We start from the raw sequence: 23,478 nt of genomic DNA, 5'->3' as shown, positions 1-23,478 counted from the left end.
CCCAGAGATAACCAGATTTTGATATAAATCCCTCAAGATTTTTTCCACAGAATTTTATACATTCAACTATAAATCTTATACAAACATGGATGGTAACCTCTTATAACTTGCTTTCATTTTTAAAATGAAAGCATTAGAGAACGAACTCTAACGACCTCACTCAACTTAGTTTTTGTGTGATTTTTCTTTTTTCTTTTCTTTTTTTTTTTTTTTTTGAGATGGAGTCTCACTCTGTCACCCAGGCTGGAGTGCAGCAGCGTAATCTCAGCTCACTTCAACCTCCACCTCCCAGGTTCCAGTGATTCTCCTGCCTCAGCCTCCCGAATAGGTGGGACTACAGGTGTATGCCACCACACCCAGCTAATTTTTTTTTTCCTTTTTTTTTGAGACAGAGTCTTGCTATGTCACCCACACTGGAGTGCAGTGGCGCGATCTTGGGTTACTGCAAGCTTCGTCTCCTGGGTTCAGGCCATTCTCCTGCCTCAGCCTCCCAAGTAACTGGGACTACAGGTGCCCACCACCACGCCCAGCTAATTTTTTGTATTGTTAGTAGAGACAGGCTTTCACCGTGTTAGCCAGGATGGTCTTGATCTCCCGACCTCATGATCCACCCACCTCAGCCTTCCAAAGTGCTCGGATTACAGGCGTGAGCCACTGCACCCGGCCTAACTTTTTGTATTTCTAGTAGAGATGGGGTTTCACCGTGTTAGCCAGGATGGTCTTGATCTCCTGACCTGGTGATCCACCCGCCTCAGCCTCCCAAAGTGCTGGGATTACAGGCGTGAGCCACTGCGCCTAGCCTGTGATTTTTTTAAATTGGGGTAAAATATACATAACATAAAATGTACCACCTTAACCATTTTCAAGTGTATAATTCACTGGTATTAAGTACCTTCACAATGGAGTGCAACCAGTATCACTATTCATTTCCAGAACTTTTTCATTACCCCCCACCAAACAAAAGCTCTGTAACCCTTAAATGGTAACTTTCCATTCTCTGGCCCACAATCCAAGTCCCTTTGTAATCTCTATTGCACTTCCTGTCTCTATAAGGGTAACTATTCTAGGTCTACCTCCTATAAGTGGAATCATACAAAATTTATTCTTTTGTGTCTGGCTTATTTCACTTAGAATAATGTTTTTAAGATTCACCTATATTGTAGCACATACCTGAATTTCATTCCTTGTTAAGGAATAAATCATAATTCCATCATATGTATATACCATATTTTGTGTATCCATTCATACGTTGATGCACGTTTGGGGTGTTTCCACCTTTTGCCTATTGTGAATAACCCTGCTAAAATATTGGCATACAAGTATCTGTTTGAGTCTCTGCTTTCAATTATTCTGGGTACATGCCTAGGCATGAAACTGCTGGATCGTATGATAATTCTATGTTTAACTTTTGGAGGAGATGCAGCAGCAGCATTTGACTTTCTCATCAGCAATGTTCACAGGTTCAATTCCTCCACACCCTCACCTCGTATGACACAAGACAGAGCTGACACTCCTCTGAAATTCTTTATTCCTTTGCTGTCTTTGACAGTACAAATTTCTCTTTGTTTCCTGGCTACTTCTCTCTTTCCTATACTAGATCCAATTATGTCACCTCCCATCATTTAAATACTAGCATTCCCTAAGGTTCTAGCTTCACACTTCTATTTGGAAAATTTCATTCTCTCAAGGTTTTAACTATAATCACTATACTAATAAAACACAAATCTTTATCTCTAGGTCTACCTGACCTCTCCCCTGAACCTCAGACTCCTATTTTCAAAATGACTACTTAATAATCTCCACCTGGATGTCGTACAGGCATCCCAAACCAATATTTTCAAAAGTGAACTCATTATCTAAATACTTCATCCAATATTCCTGATCTTACTCAGTTATGCTACACAATTCCCAAGCCAGAAACTTCGAAGTCATGCTCAATTCCACTTCCACTTACCACGTATCAAAGCAACTACTGAAGCCCTAACTGGTCTCAAGTCAGAAGAGAAAGTATTTTAGTGAAAAGTACACTGAAGAAACAGTCCTTCAGAGGTAACATCTGACCCTTCAAAAGTTCCTCATTACAGGTAAAATGCCACAGTCCGTAAAAGTGGCAAGATGCTCTCAATTCCTAATAGTACCTGCTGTTGTTGTTCAACAATACAGAGCTACCAGGCACACAGACTAGTTCATAATTTTGTGCCTTTGTATAATTTGTTTAGCCTTGGTACTTCCTCTGATCTGCCCATTCCTTAATACCCATCCCCTTCTCCCAACAATCAATCCTTACTTCTGTATTTTATAAATCTTGCCAACTGTTTAGTCATTATATATATCACAGGAACCCTTGCCTTTACACACACATTCCCAGATACAATTATTTCAAAGTGATCTCAAAGTTTTTAACCCATCCCCTTCTCCCAACAATCAATCCTTACTTCTGTATTTTATAAATCTTGCCAACTGTTTGTTCATTATCTATATCACAGTAACCCTTACCTTTATACACACAATATTCCCAGATACAATTATTTCAAAGTGATCTCAAAGTTTTTAACAAGCAACGACAAATGCATAAACATACATTTTACACACTTCAATGCTTACATGTCAATATCCCCTAAACAATGAATAAGCCAAGCAGATCACCCAGTACTCACATCTCAAATGAGGCCTTATTGTTCTCTACTGCCAAAGTAGATTAGGTAACTAATGTTTGAAGATCTTAAAATTTTCAGTTATATTTACTACTTTCAGCAGGATAAATTATAAATGATTATTAAGCTAACAAGTTAGCAGTGGGCAATCAAGTTAATATTGAACTTCACTCAGTATTTTCTGTGTTCCAGGCACTATGCTGGATACTTTACATGTATTATCTTTAACACAGTGGTTGTAAAGGTGTAGCCTGTACCTGTAGAATGAGGTCACAGATGTATTTTGTTTCATCTGCATGAGTCAGTTCAGATTATATATTTTTTCAATAAAATCGCCTGTTTTATTAAATTTCTTTAGAACATTTTCAATTTTTGCTGGGAGCGGTGGCTCACGCCTGTAATCCCAGCACTTTGGGAGGCTGAGGCAGGTAGATCACCTGAGATCAGGAGTTCAAGATCAGCCTGGCCAACATGGTGAAACCCCATCTCAACTAAAAATACAAAAATTAGCCGGGCATGGTGGCAGGTGCCTGTAATCCCAGCTACTTGGGGGGTCAAGGCAGGAGAATCGCTTGAACCCAGGAGGCAGAGGTTGAAGTGAGCCGAGATCATGCCATTGCACTCCAGCCTGGGGGACAAGAGCGAGACTTTCTCTCAAAAAAAAAAAAACAAAGTTTTCAATTTTTAAAATTTTACTGCTATCAGCTTTTTATTCTGAATATTGTTTATTTTTGCCTTCTTTATAAATCAGCTTATGTCATTATTACTGTTATATACAATATATGTTTTACATAAGACAATAAATGTCTTTTCTCTCTAGTTGTTTTGTCTCTGCTGTTCCATGATAGCACTATGATATAAAAAGAGGTGGGACAGGCCAGGCATGGTGCCTCATACCTGTATAATCCCAGCACTTTGGGAGGCCGAGGTGGGTGGATCACTTTAGGTCAGGAGTTCAAGACCAGCCTGACCAATAGGGTGAAACTCTGTCTCTACTAAAAAAAAAAACAAATACAAAATTAGCCGGGCGTGGTGGCACACGCCTGTAATCCCACTGTTTAGGAGACTGAGGCAGGAGAATCACTCAAACCTGGCAGCCAGAGGTTTCAGTGAGCCGAGATCACGCCACTGCCCTCCAGCCTAGGCAACAACAGTGAAACTCTATCCCGCCGCCCCAAAAAAAGAGGTGGGATTACTATTTACTTATTTGTTTGTTTATTTTTCTCTGCTAAAAGATTCAGAGTACATCTTTAATCTGGAGACTCAATTTTTTCATCAACTTTGGAAAACTCTCAACCATTAGCTCTTAGGATCCTTTTCTAGTCTCTCCTTCTGTAACTCATTAAATACCTGTTAGACCTTCTAGTTCTATCTGCTACATTTTTAAACTCCTTTTATGTTTTACATTTGTATGTACCACATTTAAGGTAACCTATCTTCCACTTCACTAATTATCCGTTCATGTATGTCCTATCTGTGCTTTTTTTTTTCTTTTCTTTTCTTTTTTTTTTTTTAACAAAGAGTATCGGCCGGGCGCGGTGGCTCAAGCCTGTAATCCCAGCACTTTGGGAGGCCGAGACGGGCGGATCACGAGGTCAGGAGATCGAGACCATCCTGGCTAACACGGTGAAACCCCATCTCTACTAAAAATACAAAAAACTAGCCGGGGGAGGTGGCGGGCGCCTGTAGTCCCAGCTACTCCGGAGGCTGAGGCAGGAGAATGGCGTAAACCCGGGAGGCGGCGCTTGCAGTGAGCTGAGATCCGGCCACTGCACTCCAGCCCGGGCGACAGAGCAAGACTCCGTCTCAAAAAAAAAACAAAGAGTATCGCTCTATAGCCCAGGCTGGAGTGCAACAGTGCAGTCTCAGCTCATTGCAACCTCCGTCTCCTGGGTTCAAGCAATTCTCATGCCTCACCCTCCTGAGTAGCCAGGATTACAGGTGTGTACCACCAAGCCTGGCTAATTTTTTGTATTTTCAGTAGAGACGGAGTTATGCTGTGTTGCCCAGACTGGCCTTGAACTCCTGGTCTGCAGTGATCCACCTGTCTCAGCCTCCCAAAGTGCTGGAATTGCAGGCGTGAGCCACCGCACCTGGCCTTATCTCTGCTGTTTAACCCACTCACTGAATTTTTAATTTTAAGGACCATATTTTTCATTTCTAAACACTCGATTCTTTTCCCAATCTATTCATTTTTCAAAATATCCTGTTCCTTCCTTGATATTTTGAGCACCCCCATTAGTTCGTGAGTCATCTCAATGATATTTTAACTTATAACATCCTATATATCATCATTCTGTCATTTCAATGTCATGAGGGTCTAACCCAGCTTTTTAATTGTGTCTGTTGATTCTTTCTACGGTACCCATGTCCTCCATCTGTCATAATCATCTCATCTTGACACCTGGGTTTTGAAGGTTTCTATCCAGAGAGACTTTATCTTTGCTTCTGTAGAAGTTCCAGAGGTATCAATATCCCTGATAGCAATTTTCATGTTGATTTCTCATCTTGGGGATGACAGTGTAAATTTAAACCAAAATGATTATGTCCAAATAATCCTAACATTCAAATAAAACTTATATTAACCTTTTCATGAAATAAAAACATGGACAAAATGCATTTAATCACTGAGGCAAAAACATACCTTTTTGGCTGAAGAACCTGTCAAGACAAAAGTTGAAAAAACTGGAAGTGGATATTTGGTTTCAGGATCCCAGCACTCAATAGTAGCTCCCATAGGAAGGCAGAAGAGAGGCACATCTGATTCTGAGAGTGGAAATGACTCATAGTCCTCTTCTGGATATCTAAAAATTAAACCTTTTGAAGAATGAGACAACAATAAATTTTTTTAATATTTACTTTTCCATAAATTGCATATGATAGATATTAATGGAATATTTTAATGCCAAATTTCAAGCCAATACTTGTGTGGTATTTTAAAATTGATTTCTCTCTTGCTATAACAGAAACTAAAATAAACAAGTTTACCCCTGATATTTTACCCATGGATTTATAGTTCATTGTAACATAAAAATGTATTAATATACTAGTTGAGATTCCATTCAATCAATCTTGATCACCAATCTTAATGTATTTTCTTCTACACACGCCAACACCTTGTGGAAAATGGTAAGAAACATACATAAAAATTTACCAACTACTTCAGTTAGTCTTCTGTGAAAAATTCAGGGAAGAGACAAGTGTTATGAAATAATGCTGAGGCAATAGAAATAATCACAGCCCCTAAACTCATCTTGAGAGAGAAGCAGTGTAAAAGGCATGCAACATGAAAAGTAAACAAGACAGAAACACTGTGACTAAGTACAGAATACGTGAGACCCAGAAAGTAGGAGCAAGGGATACTCTGAAAACCACAATAAAGCCCCCTCAGAATAAATTAGCTACATGGCATCAGTTCATTAGCCTCTGAGGTCATCAATATATAGACCATCTCTAAGTGAAAAACTTCAAAAATCAGTAGAATTTTGAGCCCAAATTCAGTATCCAAAACTCTCTATTCTAAAATAAGTGTCTCACATCAAATAACTGAATACTTTGGTACAGCTTCTTTCTATAAGTTTTTTAAGTGATACCTTTTCTCCACCAACAACAACAAAAAAAATAGGAAATCACACACAATCAACATATTACAGCAGTATTAATAGTATCACTTTCTTTTTTTTTTGAGACACAATCTTGCCCTGTCACCCATGCTGGAGTGCAGTGGCACAATCTCAGCTCACTGCAACCTCCGCTTCCTGGGTTCAAGCAATTCTTGTGCCTCGCCTCCCAAGTAGCTGGGACTACAGGTGCGTGCCACCATGATCGGCTAATTTTTGTAAATTTTTTTAGTGGAGACAGGGTTTCACCATGTTGGCCAGGCTGGTCTCGAACTCCTGGCCTCAAGCGATCTGCCCGCCTCAGTCTCCCAAAGTGCTGGGATTACAGGTGTGAGCCACCATGCCCAGCCTACAGTATCAGATTTTAAAATGATACTGAATTTTATATGTTAGTCATTGCCATTATTTTTATATTATAAATTAAATAGTTTGGTTCATTAGTATGAATGTTTTTATGAAAATCACGATTTTTTGGATATGAATTTGCCTGACTTCCCTGAAGTAAAACTTTATTTCAAGAACTGTGCATAATCAAAAAATAATTAGCACTGCTTCTTTTCACAAAGAAGTATTCCAGTATCTTTTCTATTTACAACTGGAGCATACCTGTATTTTCAGTTTTTATCCCACCATACCAGTGGAATGAAGAGGTGACACTTAAATCTTTACAGCCCTTGACACTTTAATGTGCAGTAAGAATGTGGCGATAGATTTCTCAAACACTTCATGGCAGAAAAGTTTCTCAGGCCCTCCTCTCCTCCATATAGCTGATTCTTTGCAACAAAGGAGAAAGGAAGCAAGTCCACCTTTCATGGCAAGTAACATGTGGTTTCAAATCAGACACAAAGAGATAAGAGAAGGAAATATAAGAAGTAAAGATGCAGTTTGACACCTTTCTGATTGCCAAAATATAAAAGGTCAGAGAGTAAGCAACTTTCCATTATACTGTTAAGTCTATAAACGTAGACCAAAAGCTTGAATGATTATTCCCCATATGTTTGCTTTGGATAAATGTTTAAATTAAATTAACAGCATGTTTGGTGGGGGTATTAATATATCTTGTATATGTAATGTATTTAAGAAAACACATATCTTTATATGCTAAAATTATAGACAACTTTATGAATAGATGAATTCTACAAACTACATAAGGGAGCATAGTCTCTTTTAGCCAAATGTTAATATGCACCAATAACTACAGCAATTGAGACAATTTTTTTTAACTCACTTACCAGCCTTATATGCTATTGCATTTGAAGCAGGTACAGACTTCTTATAACACAGAAACACGCTGGAACCCCACTGTAAAACATAAATTAGGTTTATAAAAAGACAAAAGAGTGAAAAGAAATTGATTTTGTTGGGTATCAACTAAAGATTCCTATTATTTACTCAGAAGAGTATTTAAAACACATTTATATAATGAACTATGTAGTATAAAATACAGCAAAGCATGAAGTTCAGAACACTAAAATAAAAGAAGAGAATAAGAAAACAAATGCTACAAAAATCAAACTGATATGAAGGCCATTTCAAAAGATTTAGAATTTCACAATCACTCAGAGATTGCCCCTTCTTGTAAGACACAGCACAAAGCGAAGTGTGCACTGGAGCCCAAACTGGGGAAGACTGGGGTCACTGGAGTGCTATGAGGTCATCACCTCCAGAGGCAACCCTGTCCTCACTAATTGTTCTGGGTGCATTTTTCACCTCTGCCTATACAACATTAAGCTAATATTAGTTTGACCTCAAGGTATTTTTCAAAGTAAATCTGAACCAAAAGTAAGCTGTAGACTTTAAAAACTATGTATCAAACATTTATGTTCATTTTCTTCTTCACTAGAGTCCTTTAAAGAGTAAGTATGCATGGGTTGGGTGTAGTGGTTCGCGCCTATAATCCCAGCACTGTGGGAGGCCAATACAGGCGGATCACAAGGTCAAGAGATCGAGACCATCCTGGCCAACCAATATGGTGAAACCCCATCTCTACTAAAACTACAAAATTAGCTGGGGACAGTGGCACACGCCTGTAGCCCCAGCTACTTGGAAGGCTGAGGCAGGAGAATCGCTTGAACCCAGGAGGCAGAGGTTGAGGCAAGCCAAGATCGCGCCACTGCACTCCAGCCTGGGCGACAGAGTGAGGCTCCATCTAAAAAAAGAAAATAAGTTTGCAAAACTGCAATGTTTTCTCTTGAGCCCAAGAGTTCAGGAGCATCCTGGGAAACTTAAGGAGTCCCTGTCTCAAAAACAAAAACAGGCCAGGCACAGTGGCTCACGCCTGTAATTCCACACTTTGGGAGGTCAAGGGAGGTGGATCACTTAAGGTCAGGGGTTCAAGACCAGCCTGGCCAACATGATGAAACCCTGTCTCTACTAGCCTGTAGTCCCAGCCACTCAGAATGCTAAGGTGGGAAGATCACTTGAGCCTGGGGGAGCTCAGTGAGCCTGCAGTGAGCTGTGATGGCACCACTGTACTCCAGCCTGGGCAACAAAGCAAGACCCTGTCTCAAAAAAATAAAAAAGCAAAAACATGAATGAATGAATGAATGAATGAATGAATGAATATAAGAAGAGCTTCTACCCACTCTAACCCCACAGTTGTCCCCAAAGACACCACTGAAATCCAAAAGTGAATAAAACCTTTGTTAATGTAACACAATATTAAGATTTATTCCCCCCAAAATATCCCTGACTTACAGACGAAATTATTATAAATCATGGGATAGGATTTTAAAAATTATTATAAATCATAAAAATTAGGAAACAAAAAAAACAAGCACCATGAATATATAAAATGTGAGTAAAGTATATACCCAACAGTAAACAGGAATCCAAAACGTATCCCTTTTCGTTTTCATATGAAACTTTGAAGATGAAAACTTTATTCTTACCATTCCACAATTTAAGTTTTTGTCAACTTTGCAGAAGGTATGAGGAGGAGTTTCTCCTTTACTGGTTACAATAACACAGATATCAGTTACAGCCAAGGAATTCTGGGGTCGAACTGGAGGAGCCCTTCGATAAGTGATAAAGATTCTTTGTGAAGTAGTTGAACTATTGTTGACATTGGCACAGCGACCATAGGGTGTGGCTAGGATCACTTCACATCCTGGAATAAGCCGTTCTTTCCCTTCATATAGAACTCTGCATGGCAGGAAGGGGAAGAAATAGGTATAGATACATACATACACACATACATATGTACATATATATAGTACATGCATTTCAGGTTAATGCTGGTTTTCTTCTTGAAACCAAATAAAATTTTTTTGGTCTCTCCTAATGTTTCCCAAATCTTCACAACAAACCAAAATTAAAATTATTCCTTTGGGAACTATAAGTCTCTAAACTATTTTTCAAAAGCCAAAACATAATTTAAGAAGTGTAAACAGGATTGAACAACTTGATTTTGTACTACTTATTACAAGAAACATGAAAAAAGAAAGGGGCAACACCACAAACATCTTCAGGTCAATTCCTAGAAGTTTCACCAAGTATTCAGATGTTTTCATAAAAATTCGCTTCATAATTTGTCAATTTTTTAGCTTTAAAAATCCTCTGAACACTATAAAACATTATTTAAAGAAATTAAAGAGCTAGGCCCTCGGAGCCCAGCGCCGCCGCCATGTACTCCGGGGCCAGCGCGAGCGCCCTGCAGCGCCTGGTGGAGCAGCTCAAGTTGGAGGCTGGCGTGGAGAGGATCAAGGTCTCTCAGGCAGCTGCAGAGCTTCAACAGTACTGTATGCAGAAAGCCTGCAAGGATGCCCTGCTGGTGGGTGTTACAGACAGAAGTAACCCCTTCCGGGAGCCCAGATCCTGTGCTTTACTCTGAAGACTGGAGAGAAGTTCGCTGAGGAATGCCTTCAAGCACAAAGTGACGAACGACTGCCTTCAAGTCTCAAGAAAACACTTTTCCCTAACTCTAATTAGAGATGTTTTAGCCCTTTCCTGTGGCCTGATCCTATAGCGAAAATCACAAAAATTCATGAGTTTCTACTTGAGTGAGGAAACTGGGTGAAGGAATAGAGTTTTAAATAGTAATAGCCTGTTTTTTTGTGCAAGTACTTTTATACATAAGACAAAAACTTTACCACCAAATATACCAAAATGCACCTGTTTCATAAGTGAGTTACTAATTTTCTATACCTGGAATATCATGTATGTTTTATTTACTGGATGTTTACATTTTAAGAAGGAAAATAGTTGTGTTTATTTAAACTTGTAAACTGTTGTTCCTGGAAGATATTTATACCATAAAAAATATGTTCTTTTCTCATGAATTCACAATTCCTAAATGAATACAAGAAAGTACAAATTGCTGGGAGGAAGAATAGGCTTTACTAATTGACTGATGTCTTGATTTTTCTAAATGGGAAGATTGTTTTATTTTTAACACTAAATATAGGAGCAGTTTCTTAGCAAACCTTTTTGGAAAAGTTAATGTTATGAAGTGCATTAGGCTGCCCCATCGTGTATATAAATGAAGCAGATTCGATCTTTGTATTCTTAAGTTCCTCTACTTTGTAGTTGTGGCTGTAAAGAAATACAGAATTTCATATATTTAAAAACGTTTAAAATGTGACCCACAGAACATTGTAAATGGTTAAAAACTAACATGAAAATAATACAACCTAAAATAATAATTAACGTCACAAGTGTTTTACTTTGATGATGTGCCTTTGATTTAATGTGGAGCACTTTTTTAGATGGATACATTATTCATGTTTGTAACAGTCTTTGAAGAGCTTGGAAATAAAATTTCTGCATAATTAAAAAAAGGAAATTAAAGAGCTAAATAAATAGGACATCTCATGCTTATGGACAAAAAGACAATGATGGCAATACAATCAAATAGATTAATGAAAACTGAATTAATTTAATTCAATTTTCAACTTGATTAATGAAAACTGAAAAATTAATGAAACTTGACAAGATGGCAATACCCTCAAAAAGATTAATAAAGTCAGTGCAATTCCTATCTAAATCCCAGCTGCCTTTGTTTTTTCTTGTCAAAGCAATCTGGAAAAAAAAGAAAGCTGGAGGACTCACACTTCCCTACTTCAAAACTACCACACATTACAGTAATCAGTGCAATGTACTGGCATAAGAATAAACATATAGATCAACAGAATAAAATGGAGAGTCCAAAATTAAGCCCTGATATTTGCAGTCAATTGATTTCAACAAGAGTGCCAAGACAATGCAATCAGGAAGGAACAGTCTTTTCAATAAGTAGTGCTGGAATAACTGGATATCCACATGCAAAAGCATGAAGCTGGACCCCTTCCTTACAGTACTCATAAAAAAACTAAAAAATGGATCAAAATCAATGTAAGAACCGAAACTATAACACTCTTTGAAAAAACAGGAATAAATCTTTGTGACCTTAGGTTAGACAAAGCCTTCTTAGATATGACACCAAAAGCACAAGCAACTAAACATGCTAAGTGAAAAAATAAAAATAAAAATAAAAAAAAAAAACAGTCACAAAGACCATATACAGTGATTCAGTTTTTAAGAAATGTCCAGAATAGGCAAATCCATACAGACAGAAAGTAGATTAATAGTTACCTCGGGGTAGAAGATGGGAAAGAATACTAAACAGCAACTGCTAATGGGTATGGGATTTCTTTTTAGGGTGATGAAAATGTTCTAAAATTAATTGTGGTGGCAGCTGCACAACTCTGTAAATAATACTAAAAACCACTGAATTGTACACTTTAAGTAAGTAAACTGTGTGACATGTGAACTGTATCTCCATAAAGCTGTTAAAGCCCAACTAATATTAAAAGATACTATAAAGCCTCTATATTGAAATCAGGAGAGTATTATCAAGTAAGTGAACAGAAAGACAATGAAACAGAAAAAAAATCTAGTATATGATGAAGGTAATATGTCAATATACTAAGGGAAGAATGGATTTTTAAATTTAATAAGCAGGACTTAGATAACTGGATTGTCATTTGGAAAAAAAATAAAATTCTGTCTAAACTTCACACTACACACCAGAAAGGGATCCGCCAGCGGATCACAGATCTAAACATAAGGAATTAAATCATACTATTGCTAAAAGTATACCTAGCAGTGGGAAAAGACTATGACTCAAAATCCAGTAGCAACACAACATGGGAATAGAAAAATAAACTACATAAAATAAACATTACATGACAACGAACATCATAAGCAAAGATAAAAGACAAGTTGACTGAAGAAAATACTTGACAACTTATTTCACTAAAAGCTCATCTTCCTAATACATAAAAAAATCCTTTAAAAAAATCAAGGCAAAGATTAAAAATCTGTCTATAGTATAAGCAAAAGAAAAGAGAAAATCGCCCCTTAAACATATGGAGCAATGATTAACCTCAATGAAATTACTCTGATATACCATTAATATCTGTGAGATTGACAAAAAATATAAAAGACCACATACTTTGTTGATGGGATGTGGATTAAAAAAAAAACACACATGGCAGAATGTAAAATGGCACAAACACTATAGAGAAAAATTTAGTAACATTTAACAAAATTATTTACACATTTATCTTTTAATCCAGCAATTTTTTCTAGGATCTACCTGAAAACATACCTCCAGAAATACATAACAATAAATGCACAGTTATTCATCAAAGCATTCTTTTAATAACACAAAACTGACAACAACCCAAATATCCATCAGTAAGGTTTCGTTGAATAAAGTAAATACATCCACACATGTAAGTATTATACAGTCACACGCAAAAAATGAGAAAGATCTTATATTCAGATATAGAATGATTCCTAGTATATACTCTTAGGTAAAAAAGGCAAAGTACAAAATATGGTATAGAGTACATACATTTTGTTTAAGAGAAAGAAATAGGCTGGGCACAGTGGCTCCTGCTTCCTTTCAATTAGCTTAGCAAACAAATGAAAAAAATGTCAATTTGTAGGTGACAAGTATATTGTTCATTATTCCACAGTCTATCATCTAGGAGAAAAGGATACTTGTGTTTATTATAACAGTTTGTTAACTTTTCATATATTTGAAATTTCCCAAAAATCAAAAGAGCTGGAGAAACAAATCAGTTGAAAGCCAATGAATCTGATAAAGGGAAGAAAATAAGAACTTTGTATGGTCTATGATTCTGTATCTCAAGAACTGCATCTGGGTGGGCGCAGTGGCTCACACCTATAATCCCAGCACTTTGGGAGGCCAAGGTGAGTGGATCACCTGAGGTTGGGAGTTCGCGACCAGCCTGACCAACATGGAAAAACCCCATCTCCACTAAAAATAAAAATTAGCTGGGTGTGGTGGTAGGTGCCTGTAGTCCCAGCTACTGGTTGGGGGAGAGGGGTGCAGAAGTTGCAGTGAGCCAAGATCTCGCCACTGCACTCAGGCCTGAGCAACAAGAACGAAACTCCGTCTCAAAACAAACAAAAAGAAATGCATCTGATATATAAGATAACATACTGCCCTGTTTAAATTATACAGTCACGCACCACATAATGATGCTTCAAGCACAGACTGCATATACTATGGTGGTACCACACATTATAATGAAGCTGAGAAATTCTTATCACCTAGTATTTACAATACTATACCTTTTATAATTACTTTAGAGCATACTCCTACTTACAAAAAAAGTTAACTGTAAAACAGCCCAGGCAGGTCTTTCAGGAGGTATTCCAGAAGGCATTCTTATCATAGGAGACAGCTCTATGTAGGTTACTGCCCCTGAAGACCTTCCAGTCGGACAAGAAGTGGCGGCAGAAGGCAGAGATAGTGATGATCCTGACTCTGCAGGGCTACGCTAACATGTATCCTTTTTTCTTAATTTTTAACAAAAGAGTTTAAATAGTTTAAAAAAAAAAAAAATCCAGGCACAGTAGTTCACATCTGTAATTCCAGCACTTTGGGGGGCCAACGCAGGATTGCTTGAGACCAGGAGTTCAAGAACAGCCTGGGCAACATAGGAGGACCTCATCTTTGCAAACAATTTCAAAATAAGAAAATAAAAACTGGCCAGAGGAAGTGGCTGACGCCTGTAATCCTAGCACTTTGGGAGGCCAAGGTGGGTGGATCACTTGAGGTCAGGAGTTCAAAACCAGCCTGGCCAATATGGTAAAACTCTGTTTCTACTAAAAATAAAAAAAAATTTAAAAAAGCTAGATGTGGTGGCATATGTCTGTAATCCCAGCTACTCGGGAGGCTGAGGCAGGAGAATCACCTGAACCCAGGAAGCAGAGATTGCAGTGAGCCCCAATCATACCACTACACTCCAGCCTGGAAAACAGAGCAAGACTCTGTCTCAAAAAAAAAAAAAGAAAAAGAAAAGAAAAGAAAAACCAAAAATAAAGTTTAAAAACCAAGCCAGTCCCAGCTATTCAGCAGGCTGAGGCAGGAGAAGGATCACTTGAGCCCAGGAGTGCAATGCCAGCCTGGGCAACAAGGCAAGACCCCGTTAAAAATTTTTTTTTTTTTTTAATTTTTGCCAGGCGTGGTGGCACATGCCTATAATCCCAGCACTTCGGGAGGCCGAGGCAAGCAGATCACTTGAGCTCAGGAGTTCAAGACCAGCCCGGACAACATGGCGAAACCCCATCTCTACAAAAAAAAAAAATTAGCCAGGAATGGTGGCACGCACTTGTAGGTCAGCTACTCAGGAAACTGAGGTGAAAGGATTATCGCCTGAGCCCAGGAGGTAGAGGCTGCAGTGAGCCTAGATTGTGCCACTGAACTCCAGCTTGGGCAACAAAATGAGACCCTGTCTCAAAAAATAAAAAATAAAAGAATAAATTTTTTTAATAAAAATGTTAAAAATAGAAAAAAACTTAATAAAATGACAATTTAAAGACAAAAATATTTTTGTACAGCTGTATGGTATTTGTGTTTTAAACTAAGTATTATTACAAAAAAATCAAAAAAATTAACAAAAACTTTAAAAGTTTATAAAGTAAAAAGGCTATAATAAGCTAAAGTTAATTTACTAAAGTCTATAGTAGTGTACAGTAATGTCCTAGGCCTTCACATTCACTCACCACTCACTCACTGACTCACCTACAGCAACTTCCAGTCCTGCAAGGTCAATTCATGGTAAGTGCCCTATACAGGTGCGACTTTTTTTTTTTAATGCCAGATTTTTACTGTACCTTTTCTATGTTTATATATATATATATATATATATATATATATACCCATCACTGTGTAAGTTGCCTACAGTATCACCCCAGTAACATGCTGTACAGGTTTGTAATCTAAGAACAATAGGCTATAGCTGCATATGTAGTAAGTTACGCCACCTAGGTTTGTGTATGTACACTCTATGATGTTCACACAATGACAAAATCACCATAGAACACACATTTCTCAGAATATATTCCCATCACTAAGTGATACATGATTGTACTTTATAGTATATACGATATTTCTTTTTTTTTTTTTTTTTTTTTGAGACGGAGTCTCGCTCTGTCGCCCAGGCTGGAGTGCAGTGGCCGGATCTCAGCTCACTGCAAGCTCCGCCTCCCGGGTTTATGCCATTCTCTCGCCTCAGCCTCCCGAGTAGCTGGGACTACAGGCGCCCGCCACATCGCCCGGCTAATTTTTTGTATTTTTTTTTTTAGTAGAGACGGGGTTTCACCGTGTTAGCCAGGATGGTCTCGATCCCCTGACCTCGTGATCCACCCGTCTCGGCCTCCCAAAGTGCTGGGATTACAGGCTTGAGCCACCGCGCCCGGCCTATAGTATATACGATATTTCTATGGGAATATCAGACTTTACATATTTTAACAACGTATTTTCTAGAGAAAAGTACTATTTTAATAAATGCCTCATCTCGGTTTATAAAGCAGTAAAAAAGACAAAAGTTTAGCAACAGTGTTTCATATTAAATTGAATGAGATGGGTGTCTGTATTTCCAGTAGCTAATAGGCTTTCCTACTATAAATAGAGAAGCTAATAGGTTTTCCAAACCCCTTCACACTAGAGTGGGGAAAAAGTTGGGGGAAAGTGAGAAGAAGAGGCCAAAACATTTAAATCAACAGACATTAACAATTATTTGATCTGGAGAGAAATATTAACCATCATGATTAGCTTAAGGACAACCATATACTCTAGCAAACCTGTATCAGTAAACTACAGTAACAGAAATTAGAAGCCTTAGGAACTGCAAGATGTGTATGAAAAAGCCACTTGCAATCTGAAAGCACCTAAGTATAATTACGTAAGTCATCATTTTATTTTTAAGTTGTGCTCCTAAACCACAAGCAACAACAATCTTTCAGAGATTCACATCTTTCAGTTATGACTGTATGGGAGGGGTGGCAGGTGGGCTTGTCAAAAGATGGACTCTAAAAGATGACTGGCCCGGCACATTGGCTCACTCCTATAATCCCAGCGCTTTGGGAGGCCGAGGTGAGCAGATTGCTTGAGTTCAGGAGCTCAAGACTAGCCTGGGCAACATGGCAAAATCCCACCACCACAAAAACTACAAAAACTTACCCGGGTATGGTGGTACTCGCCTGTAGTCCCAGCTACTTGGGAGGCTGAGGTGGGAGGACCACCTGAGCCCAGAAGGTGGAGGCTGCAGTAAGCTGTGATCACACCATTGCACTGCAGCCTGAACAATCACAGTAAGACTCTGTCTCAAAAAAAATTCTCCTTATTTTTATATATCAAAAAAACAATTTTTTAATTAAAAAAAAAAAGATACTAAAAAAGGGAACAGTGAATGCTGGAACACAAAATAAGTACCTGGCTGGTTTCCCTTCAACTGACATGGAAGTTACCACAATTTTAACCTACATCCTTAAGGATATTACTTATCTTCTTAAGGAAACCATACAGAAAAAAAAAAAAAACAGAACAATAAAATCATTAATGTCACTCCACTGCAACTAATACTCTGTGTTTACACCCATTTTAACTTACTTTCTTCTTGTCAAAGGAAAAGCCCCTTCCAGCAGTGCACAGTGGCTCACGCCAGTAACCTCAACACTTTGGGAGGCAGAGGCAGGTGGATCACGAGGTCAGGAGTTCAAGACTAGCCTGGCCAAGATGGTGAAACCCTATCTGTACTAAAAATACAAAAGCTAGCTGGGCGTGGTGGTGGGTGCCTGTAATCCCAGCTACTCAGGAGGCTAAGGCAGAGAACTACTTGAACCCGAGAGGTGGAGGTTGCAGTGAGCCAAGATCGCACCACTGTACTCCAGCCTGGACAGAGTGAGACTCTGTTGAGGAGAGGGGAGGGGAGGGCAGGGGAGGGGAGAGGAGGAGAGAGGAGAGGAGGAGAGGAGGATAGGAGGAAAGGAGGAAAGAAGTAAAGAAAGCGGGAGAGGGAGAGGGAGAGACAAGAAAGAAAAGAAAGAGGGAAGGGAAGGAAGGGGAAGGAAGGAAGGAAGGAAGGAGGAAGGAAGGAAGGAAGGAAGGAAGGAAGGAAGGAAGGGAGGGAGGGCCCCTTCCACTAAAAGCTAAAAGCTAGTCCAGTCACCTATGCTGTCTACATCACCCTTCAATAATTTTATTCTATAAAATATCTCCTCTTTTTCCTATATTTCCTACCCTTCCTTCTCCACTGATTTCTTCCTTCAATATGAAAATGTTCTAGGTTATTCCCCTGGGAGGAAGGTTAAAAAACAACCCTTGAATTCATGTATCTTCACTCTCTAGGTATTTTAAACCACTGTTTCTGGGAAGTTTGTTAAAAATAGACTTTTTTCTTCTGAGACAGGGTCTCTTGTTCTGTTGTCCATGCTGGAGTGCTACAGTGGCAAAATCATAGCTCACTGTACCCGCCAACTCCTGGGCTCCAGTGATCCTCCCACCTCAGCTTTCTGAGTAGCTAGGACTACAGGTGCATGCCACCACACTTCACTAATTTTTTTTAATTTTTTAATTTTTTCATTTTTTTTTTGTCTTCAGAAGGGGTTTCACTGTGTTGTCCAGGCTGGAGCCCAGTGGCATAATCTTGGCTCACTGCAACCTCCACCTCCTGGATTCAAGTGATTCTCCTGCCTCAGCCTCCCGAGTAGCAGAGACTACAGGTGCTCGCCACCATGCCCAACTAATTTTTGTATTTTTTTAGTAGAGAGGGGGGTTTCACCATGTTGGCCAGGCTGGTCTTGAACTCCTGACCATGAGTGATCTGCTTGCCTCCGCCTCCCAAAGTGCTGGGATTACAGTTGCGAACCACCACATCTGGCCCTTGCTCATTTTTATTTTTATTTTTATTTTTTGTGAACTCCTGGCCTCAAGCAATCTTCCTCCCACCTCAGCCTCCCAAAGCATTGGGATTACAGGTGTAAGCCACCACACTGGACCAAAATACAGATTCTGATTCAGTAGGTCTGGAATAGTGCCTAAGTTTCTGAGTTTCTAACAAGCTTCCAGGTCTTTTGGATAATACTGGTCCATGTGCTACAATTTGAAAAGTTAGGCCCTTAACTATCTTCCCCTTCCCTTAAAGCCAAGCTTCTGGGGGCGGGGGGGGGGGGGGGAGCCTTTATTACTCCAATTCCCAATCATTTCTGAACCCTGTCTTTCTAATCTGGCTCATATGCTCAATGACCCTATAAAGTTGAAAGATCACCATCCTAACTATACTGACTTGAAGGAAAACTACAGTAGCTAAACAGGATGGACAACACTAACGGAGTTAAACAAATACTGCATAAAGGTCAAGTAAGATAATATAAAGACAAATCATCTTTTGGTTTTGAAAATTTGAAAAAAATGAGGACTTCTTAAACAACTTTTTTTCAGCCTCAGTTGTCACACACTCCTTCATGGATTCCGACTTCCATGGAATATGAGGACCTTTATAACAATTTCACCAGAGCTCTAATGCAACAATAGTGGGAGATGAGCTTAACAAGTGGTGATCAAATGGCTACCCCTTAATATCTGAACAACTATAAAGAGAACAATCGGCCGGGCGCGGTGGCTCAAGCCTGTAATCCCAGCACTTTGGGAGGCCGAGACGGGCGGATCACAAGGTCAGGAGATCGAGACCACCCTGGCTAATATGGTGAAACCCCGTCTCTACTAAAGAATACAAAAAACTAGCCGGGCGACGAGGCGGGCGCCTGTAGTCCCAGCTACTTGGGAGGCAGAGGCAGGAGAATGGCTAAACCCGGGAGGCGGAGCTTGCAGTGAGCTGAGATCCGGCCACCGCACTCCAGCCTGGGCGACAGAGCCAGACTCCGTCTCAAAAAAAAAAAAAAGAGAACAATCAGGGGCCAGGTGTGGTAACTCACGCTTGTAACCCCAGCACTTTGGGAGGCAGATCCCCTAAGGTCAGGAGTTCAGGACCAGCCTTGCCAATATAGTGAAATCCCGTCTCCGCTACTAAAAACACAAAAATTAGCCAGGCATAGTGGTGCACGCCTGTAATCCCAGCTACTCAAGAGGCTGAGGCAGGAGAATCACCTGAACCCGGGAGGCGGAGGTTGCAGTGAGCCAAGATCGTGCCACCACACTCCAGCCTGGGCAACAAAGTGAAATTCTGTCTCAAAAACAAACAAAAAACAACCACAACAACAAACAGAGAACAACCAGCAACCAAGTGTTAAAAAAAAAGGCTTCATGAATTAGAAAAATTTGGATATGTGATGATACTAAGGAATTAATCATTTTTAAGGTATGGTATCATACTTACATCAAAAGAAAGATTCAACAAAAGGAAATCAATGTAATACATAAGAGAACAAAGGAAGAAAAAATACATGATCATCTCAATTGACAAAAGGCATCTGATAAAATTTAACACACTTTCATGATAAAATCAGAAAACTAGGAATAGAAGAAAATTTCTTCAACATGATAAATGGTATTTAAAGAAAAGTTACAGTTAACCTCATACTCAACAGTAAAAGACCTAAAGCTTTCACTGAAATTTAACTAAAATCAGGAATGAGACAAGATGCCTGCTTTCACCACTGCTATTCAACATATTAAAAGTTCTAGTCAGAGTAATTACACGCACACACAAAAAGCATCCAAACTGCAAAGGAAGGAGTAAAACCATTTCTATTTGCAGATGACATGATCCTAAATATATATATTTTAAAAGTCCCAAAGAACCCACGTTATTAGAACTAATAAATTTGCAAAGTTGCAAAGTGCAAGATTAGCACACAAAAATCAGCCATTTCTATACACCAGCAACAAACAATCCAAAAATTAAGAAAACAACACTATTTATAACAGAATCCAAAAGAATAAAATACGTAGAAATAAAATTAATCAGAGTTAAAAAAACACACAATGTTGCTTAAAGAAATTAAAGAAGACCTAAATGAATGGAAAACATTCCACGTTCACAAGCTCAATCATTTAATATTGGAAAGATGACAATACTCTGTGGATTAATCTAAAGTTTAATGTAATCTCTATCAAAATTCCTACTACACATTTTGTATAAATAGACAAGCTGATCCTAAAATACTTGCCAGGATGTTCCCAAATATCTATAATATATTTTAGTAATGGTAATGATAATAAACACCCCAATACATCACATATATATATGGTAAAGTTTTATAGGTATTCTAAGAGCACATCCTTTTTACAGAAGAGTCAAGGTAGCCATTTGGAGAAAGGGTGGACCTTTGCAGGCATTTATAAAAAAGAATGTCCTTCATTGGTAGACTAGATACTAGACACTTCACGAAACCTATAGCACTTATCTGTAAACACCCTCCTCCCAGCATTAAAAGCCACAGTACAATTGTATTTAAAATAGGACTGCTCAGCCGGGCGCGGTGGCTCAAGCCTGTAATCCCAGCACTTTGGGAGGCCGAGGCGGGTGGATCACGACGTCAGCAGATCGAGACCCTCCTGGCTAACACGGTGAAACCCCGTCTCTACTAAAAATACAAAAAAAAAACTAGCCGGGCGCGGTGGCAGGCGCCTGTAGTCCCAGCTACTCGGAGGCTGAGGCGGGAGAATGGCGGAAACCCGGGAGGCGGAGCTTGCAGTGAGCCGAGATCGCGCCACTGCACTCCAGCCTGGGCGACAGAGCGAGACTCCGTCTCAAAAAAAAAAAAAAAAAAAAAAACATAGGACTGCTCTTTAGTTAAACAAGTACAGGTCTTCACAAAAACTCACTGCACAACCCAAGCAGCTCCTTAAATGACAGTGTCTTTATTATAGCTTCTCGTTTTATTGTGTTTAATTAATAATCTTATTTGATAAGTACAACAGAAACAAAATGACACTTTAAGGTCTAATGTCTTCATTTCAATATTCTTTTGAAAGCAAATGATCTAACAATTAAAGTGCAAGGCAGAGAAATTCAATAAGGGTGCCTACTGGCATGTAATATATTACTATAATGAATCCTGAAGTAACCATAAAACTATTAATAATAATAAACTATCAGTAATAACAAAACTATCAAGGATTTCAAATTCCTACTTCCATGGCCCTTAAATAAATTTTATTCCTTCACTATAGCAAAGAAAATAAGTCACCATACCCAATATCTGTAAGGGGTGGTTTATCTCTCCCTCTCTTATAACAGAGGAAAAGTTCTGGGCTTTTCAGACTTCCATAGTTCAAGTTTGCTTGGAGAGCTGATGGAGTGGCTTCTACACAGGTGTAACCTTCAGGTACTGTTTCTCCAGCTGATTTGATAATAACGGCAATGTCTGTAATTGGAGCTTTAGGTCCAGTTGACTTAGTATCTAAACGATTTATTTCTTGATCCAAAAGAGTAGATGTGTCAGTGAGACCAGCTACAACAAAGTAGTCTGTCACTCTTGGTCCTTTGTCTTCTATCATGGCTGCTACTGTATTTCCTAGAAGAGGGAGGGGAAAGATATCAATAAAATAAAATGCTTTATCCTGACAAAAATTAACATATCCTTGAGTTAATAATCATCAAATAGCACATTTCCCAGCTGGATTTATAATCAAACTGTCTTTCTGAGAAGAAGGCTGCTTTTATCATCTTGTCAGCTGGTAAAAGTGAAAGTACAAGTTAACAGCATCAATTCATTTGTAACACAACTATAATCTTCTCATATTCTATTAAGAATCATTAAACTGGGGCCAGGCACAATGGCTCATGCCTGTAATCCCAGCACTTTGAGGGGATAAAGCAAGCCGATTACCTGAGGTCCTAAGTTCGAGACCAGTCTGCCCAACATGGCGAAACCCTGTCTCTACTAAAAATATAAAAATTAGGCTGGGCACGGTGGCTCACACCTATAATCTCAGCACTCTGGGAGGTGGAGGTGGGTGGATCACCTGAGGTCAGGAGTTTAAGACCAAACTGGCCACCATGGCAAAACCCCAGCTCTACAAAAATACAAAAATTAGCTGAGCATAGTGGAGGGTGCCTATAATCCCAGCTACTCAGGAGGCTGAGGCAGGATAATCGCTTGAACCCAAGGGGCAGAAGCTGCAGTGAGTGGAGACTGCTCCACTTCACTCCAGTCTGGGTGAAAGAGAGAAACTCCATCTCAAAAAATAAATAAAAATAAAAATAAATATTAGCCAGGTGTGGTGGTGTGCACCCATTAGTCCCAGCTACTCGGGAAGCTGAGGCATGAGAATCACTTGAACCTAGAAGGCAGAGGTTTCAGTGAGTCCAAACTGCACCACTGCACTCCAGCCTGGACGACACAGTGAGACTCTGTTTCAAAAAAAAAAAAAAAGGCCGTGCCCGGTGGCTCACGCCTGTAATCCCAGCACTTTGGGAGGCCAAGGTGGGTGGATCACTTGAGGTCAGGAATTCGACACCAGCCTGGCTAACATGGTGAAATCCCATCTCTACTAAAAATACAAAAATTAGCCAGGTGTGGTGGCGGGTGCCTGTAATCCCAGCTACTCAGGAGAATTGCTTGAACCTGGGGGGCAGAGGTTTGCAGTGAGCCAAGATCGCGCCACTGCACTCCAGCCTGGGCAACAGAGCAAGACTCCATCTCAAAAAAATACTAAACTATCAGAGGTGGACTACAATATTTTCCTTTTAGCAAAATGCAGTTAATGAACAATATTCAGATCATTCAAAATATCATTCTAAGTTAGAGGAGTCTTAAACTCCACATTTAAATAAATTGAGCACATCATTAGTCAAGATCTAAGATCAGAAATATTAAGGTAACAGTAATAAATATCATTAAAGCAGTTCTCAACAATCCAGTTAGAACTCTTGTGCTTTATAAGAATTAAACTTTCCATAAACACCATGTAAAATAAGTAAGCTTAGGAATCATTAAAT

The 23,478-nt window shown here is 39.1% G+C and overlaps 2 protein-coding genes across 5 annotated transcripts in view; one reads left to right on the top strand and one right to left on the bottom strand.

The window, feature by feature from the left end:
* Positions 1 to 23,478, bottom strand: part of DENND4C (DENN domain containing 4C) — a 142,248-nt gene that overhangs the window by 79,887 nt on the left and 38,883 nt on the right. For 3 of the 4 annotated variants that reach the window (XM_033237435.1, XM_033237437.1, XM_033237436.1), the window contains exons 2-5: positions 21,730 to 22,051; positions 9,166 to 9,418; positions 7,507 to 7,576; positions 5,299 to 5,471 (exon numbers count right to left, since the gene is read on the bottom strand). In XM_033237435.1, coding sequence (XP_033093326.1) covers positions 5,299 to 5,471; positions 7,507 to 7,576; positions 9,166 to 9,418; positions 21,730 to 22,034 — 801 coding nt within the window. In that variant the 5' untranslated portion in view covers positions 22,035 to 22,051. Of the gene's footprint in view, positions 1 to 5,298; positions 5,472 to 7,506; positions 7,577 to 9,165; positions 9,419 to 21,729; positions 22,052 to 23,478 lie in introns of those variants that run through there. The other variant, XM_033237438.1, reaches the window with a different exon arrangement.
* LOC117098624 (guanine nucleotide-binding protein G(I)/G(S)/G(O) subunit gamma-10-like) lies at positions 9,879 to 10,911 on the top strand. The gene has a single exon (XM_033237441.1). The coding sequence runs from the start codon at positions 9,900 to 9,902 to the stop codon at positions 10,104 to 10,106; it is 207 nt and encodes a 68-aa protein (XP_033093332.1). The 5' UTR covers positions 9,879 to 9,899; the 3' UTR covers positions 10,107 to 10,911.

The sequence above is a fragment of the Trachypithecus francoisi genome, unplaced genomic scaffold (genome assembly GCF_009764315.1).
Source record: "Trachypithecus francoisi isolate TF-2019V2 unplaced genomic scaffold, Tfra_2.0 Lachesis_group16, whole genome shotgun sequence".
In the NCBI taxonomy this organism is placed as follows: domain Eukaryota; kingdom Metazoa; phylum Chordata; class Mammalia; order Primates; family Cercopithecidae; genus Trachypithecus; species Trachypithecus francoisi.
This window is presented reverse-complemented; position numbering and strand designations above follow the sequence as displayed.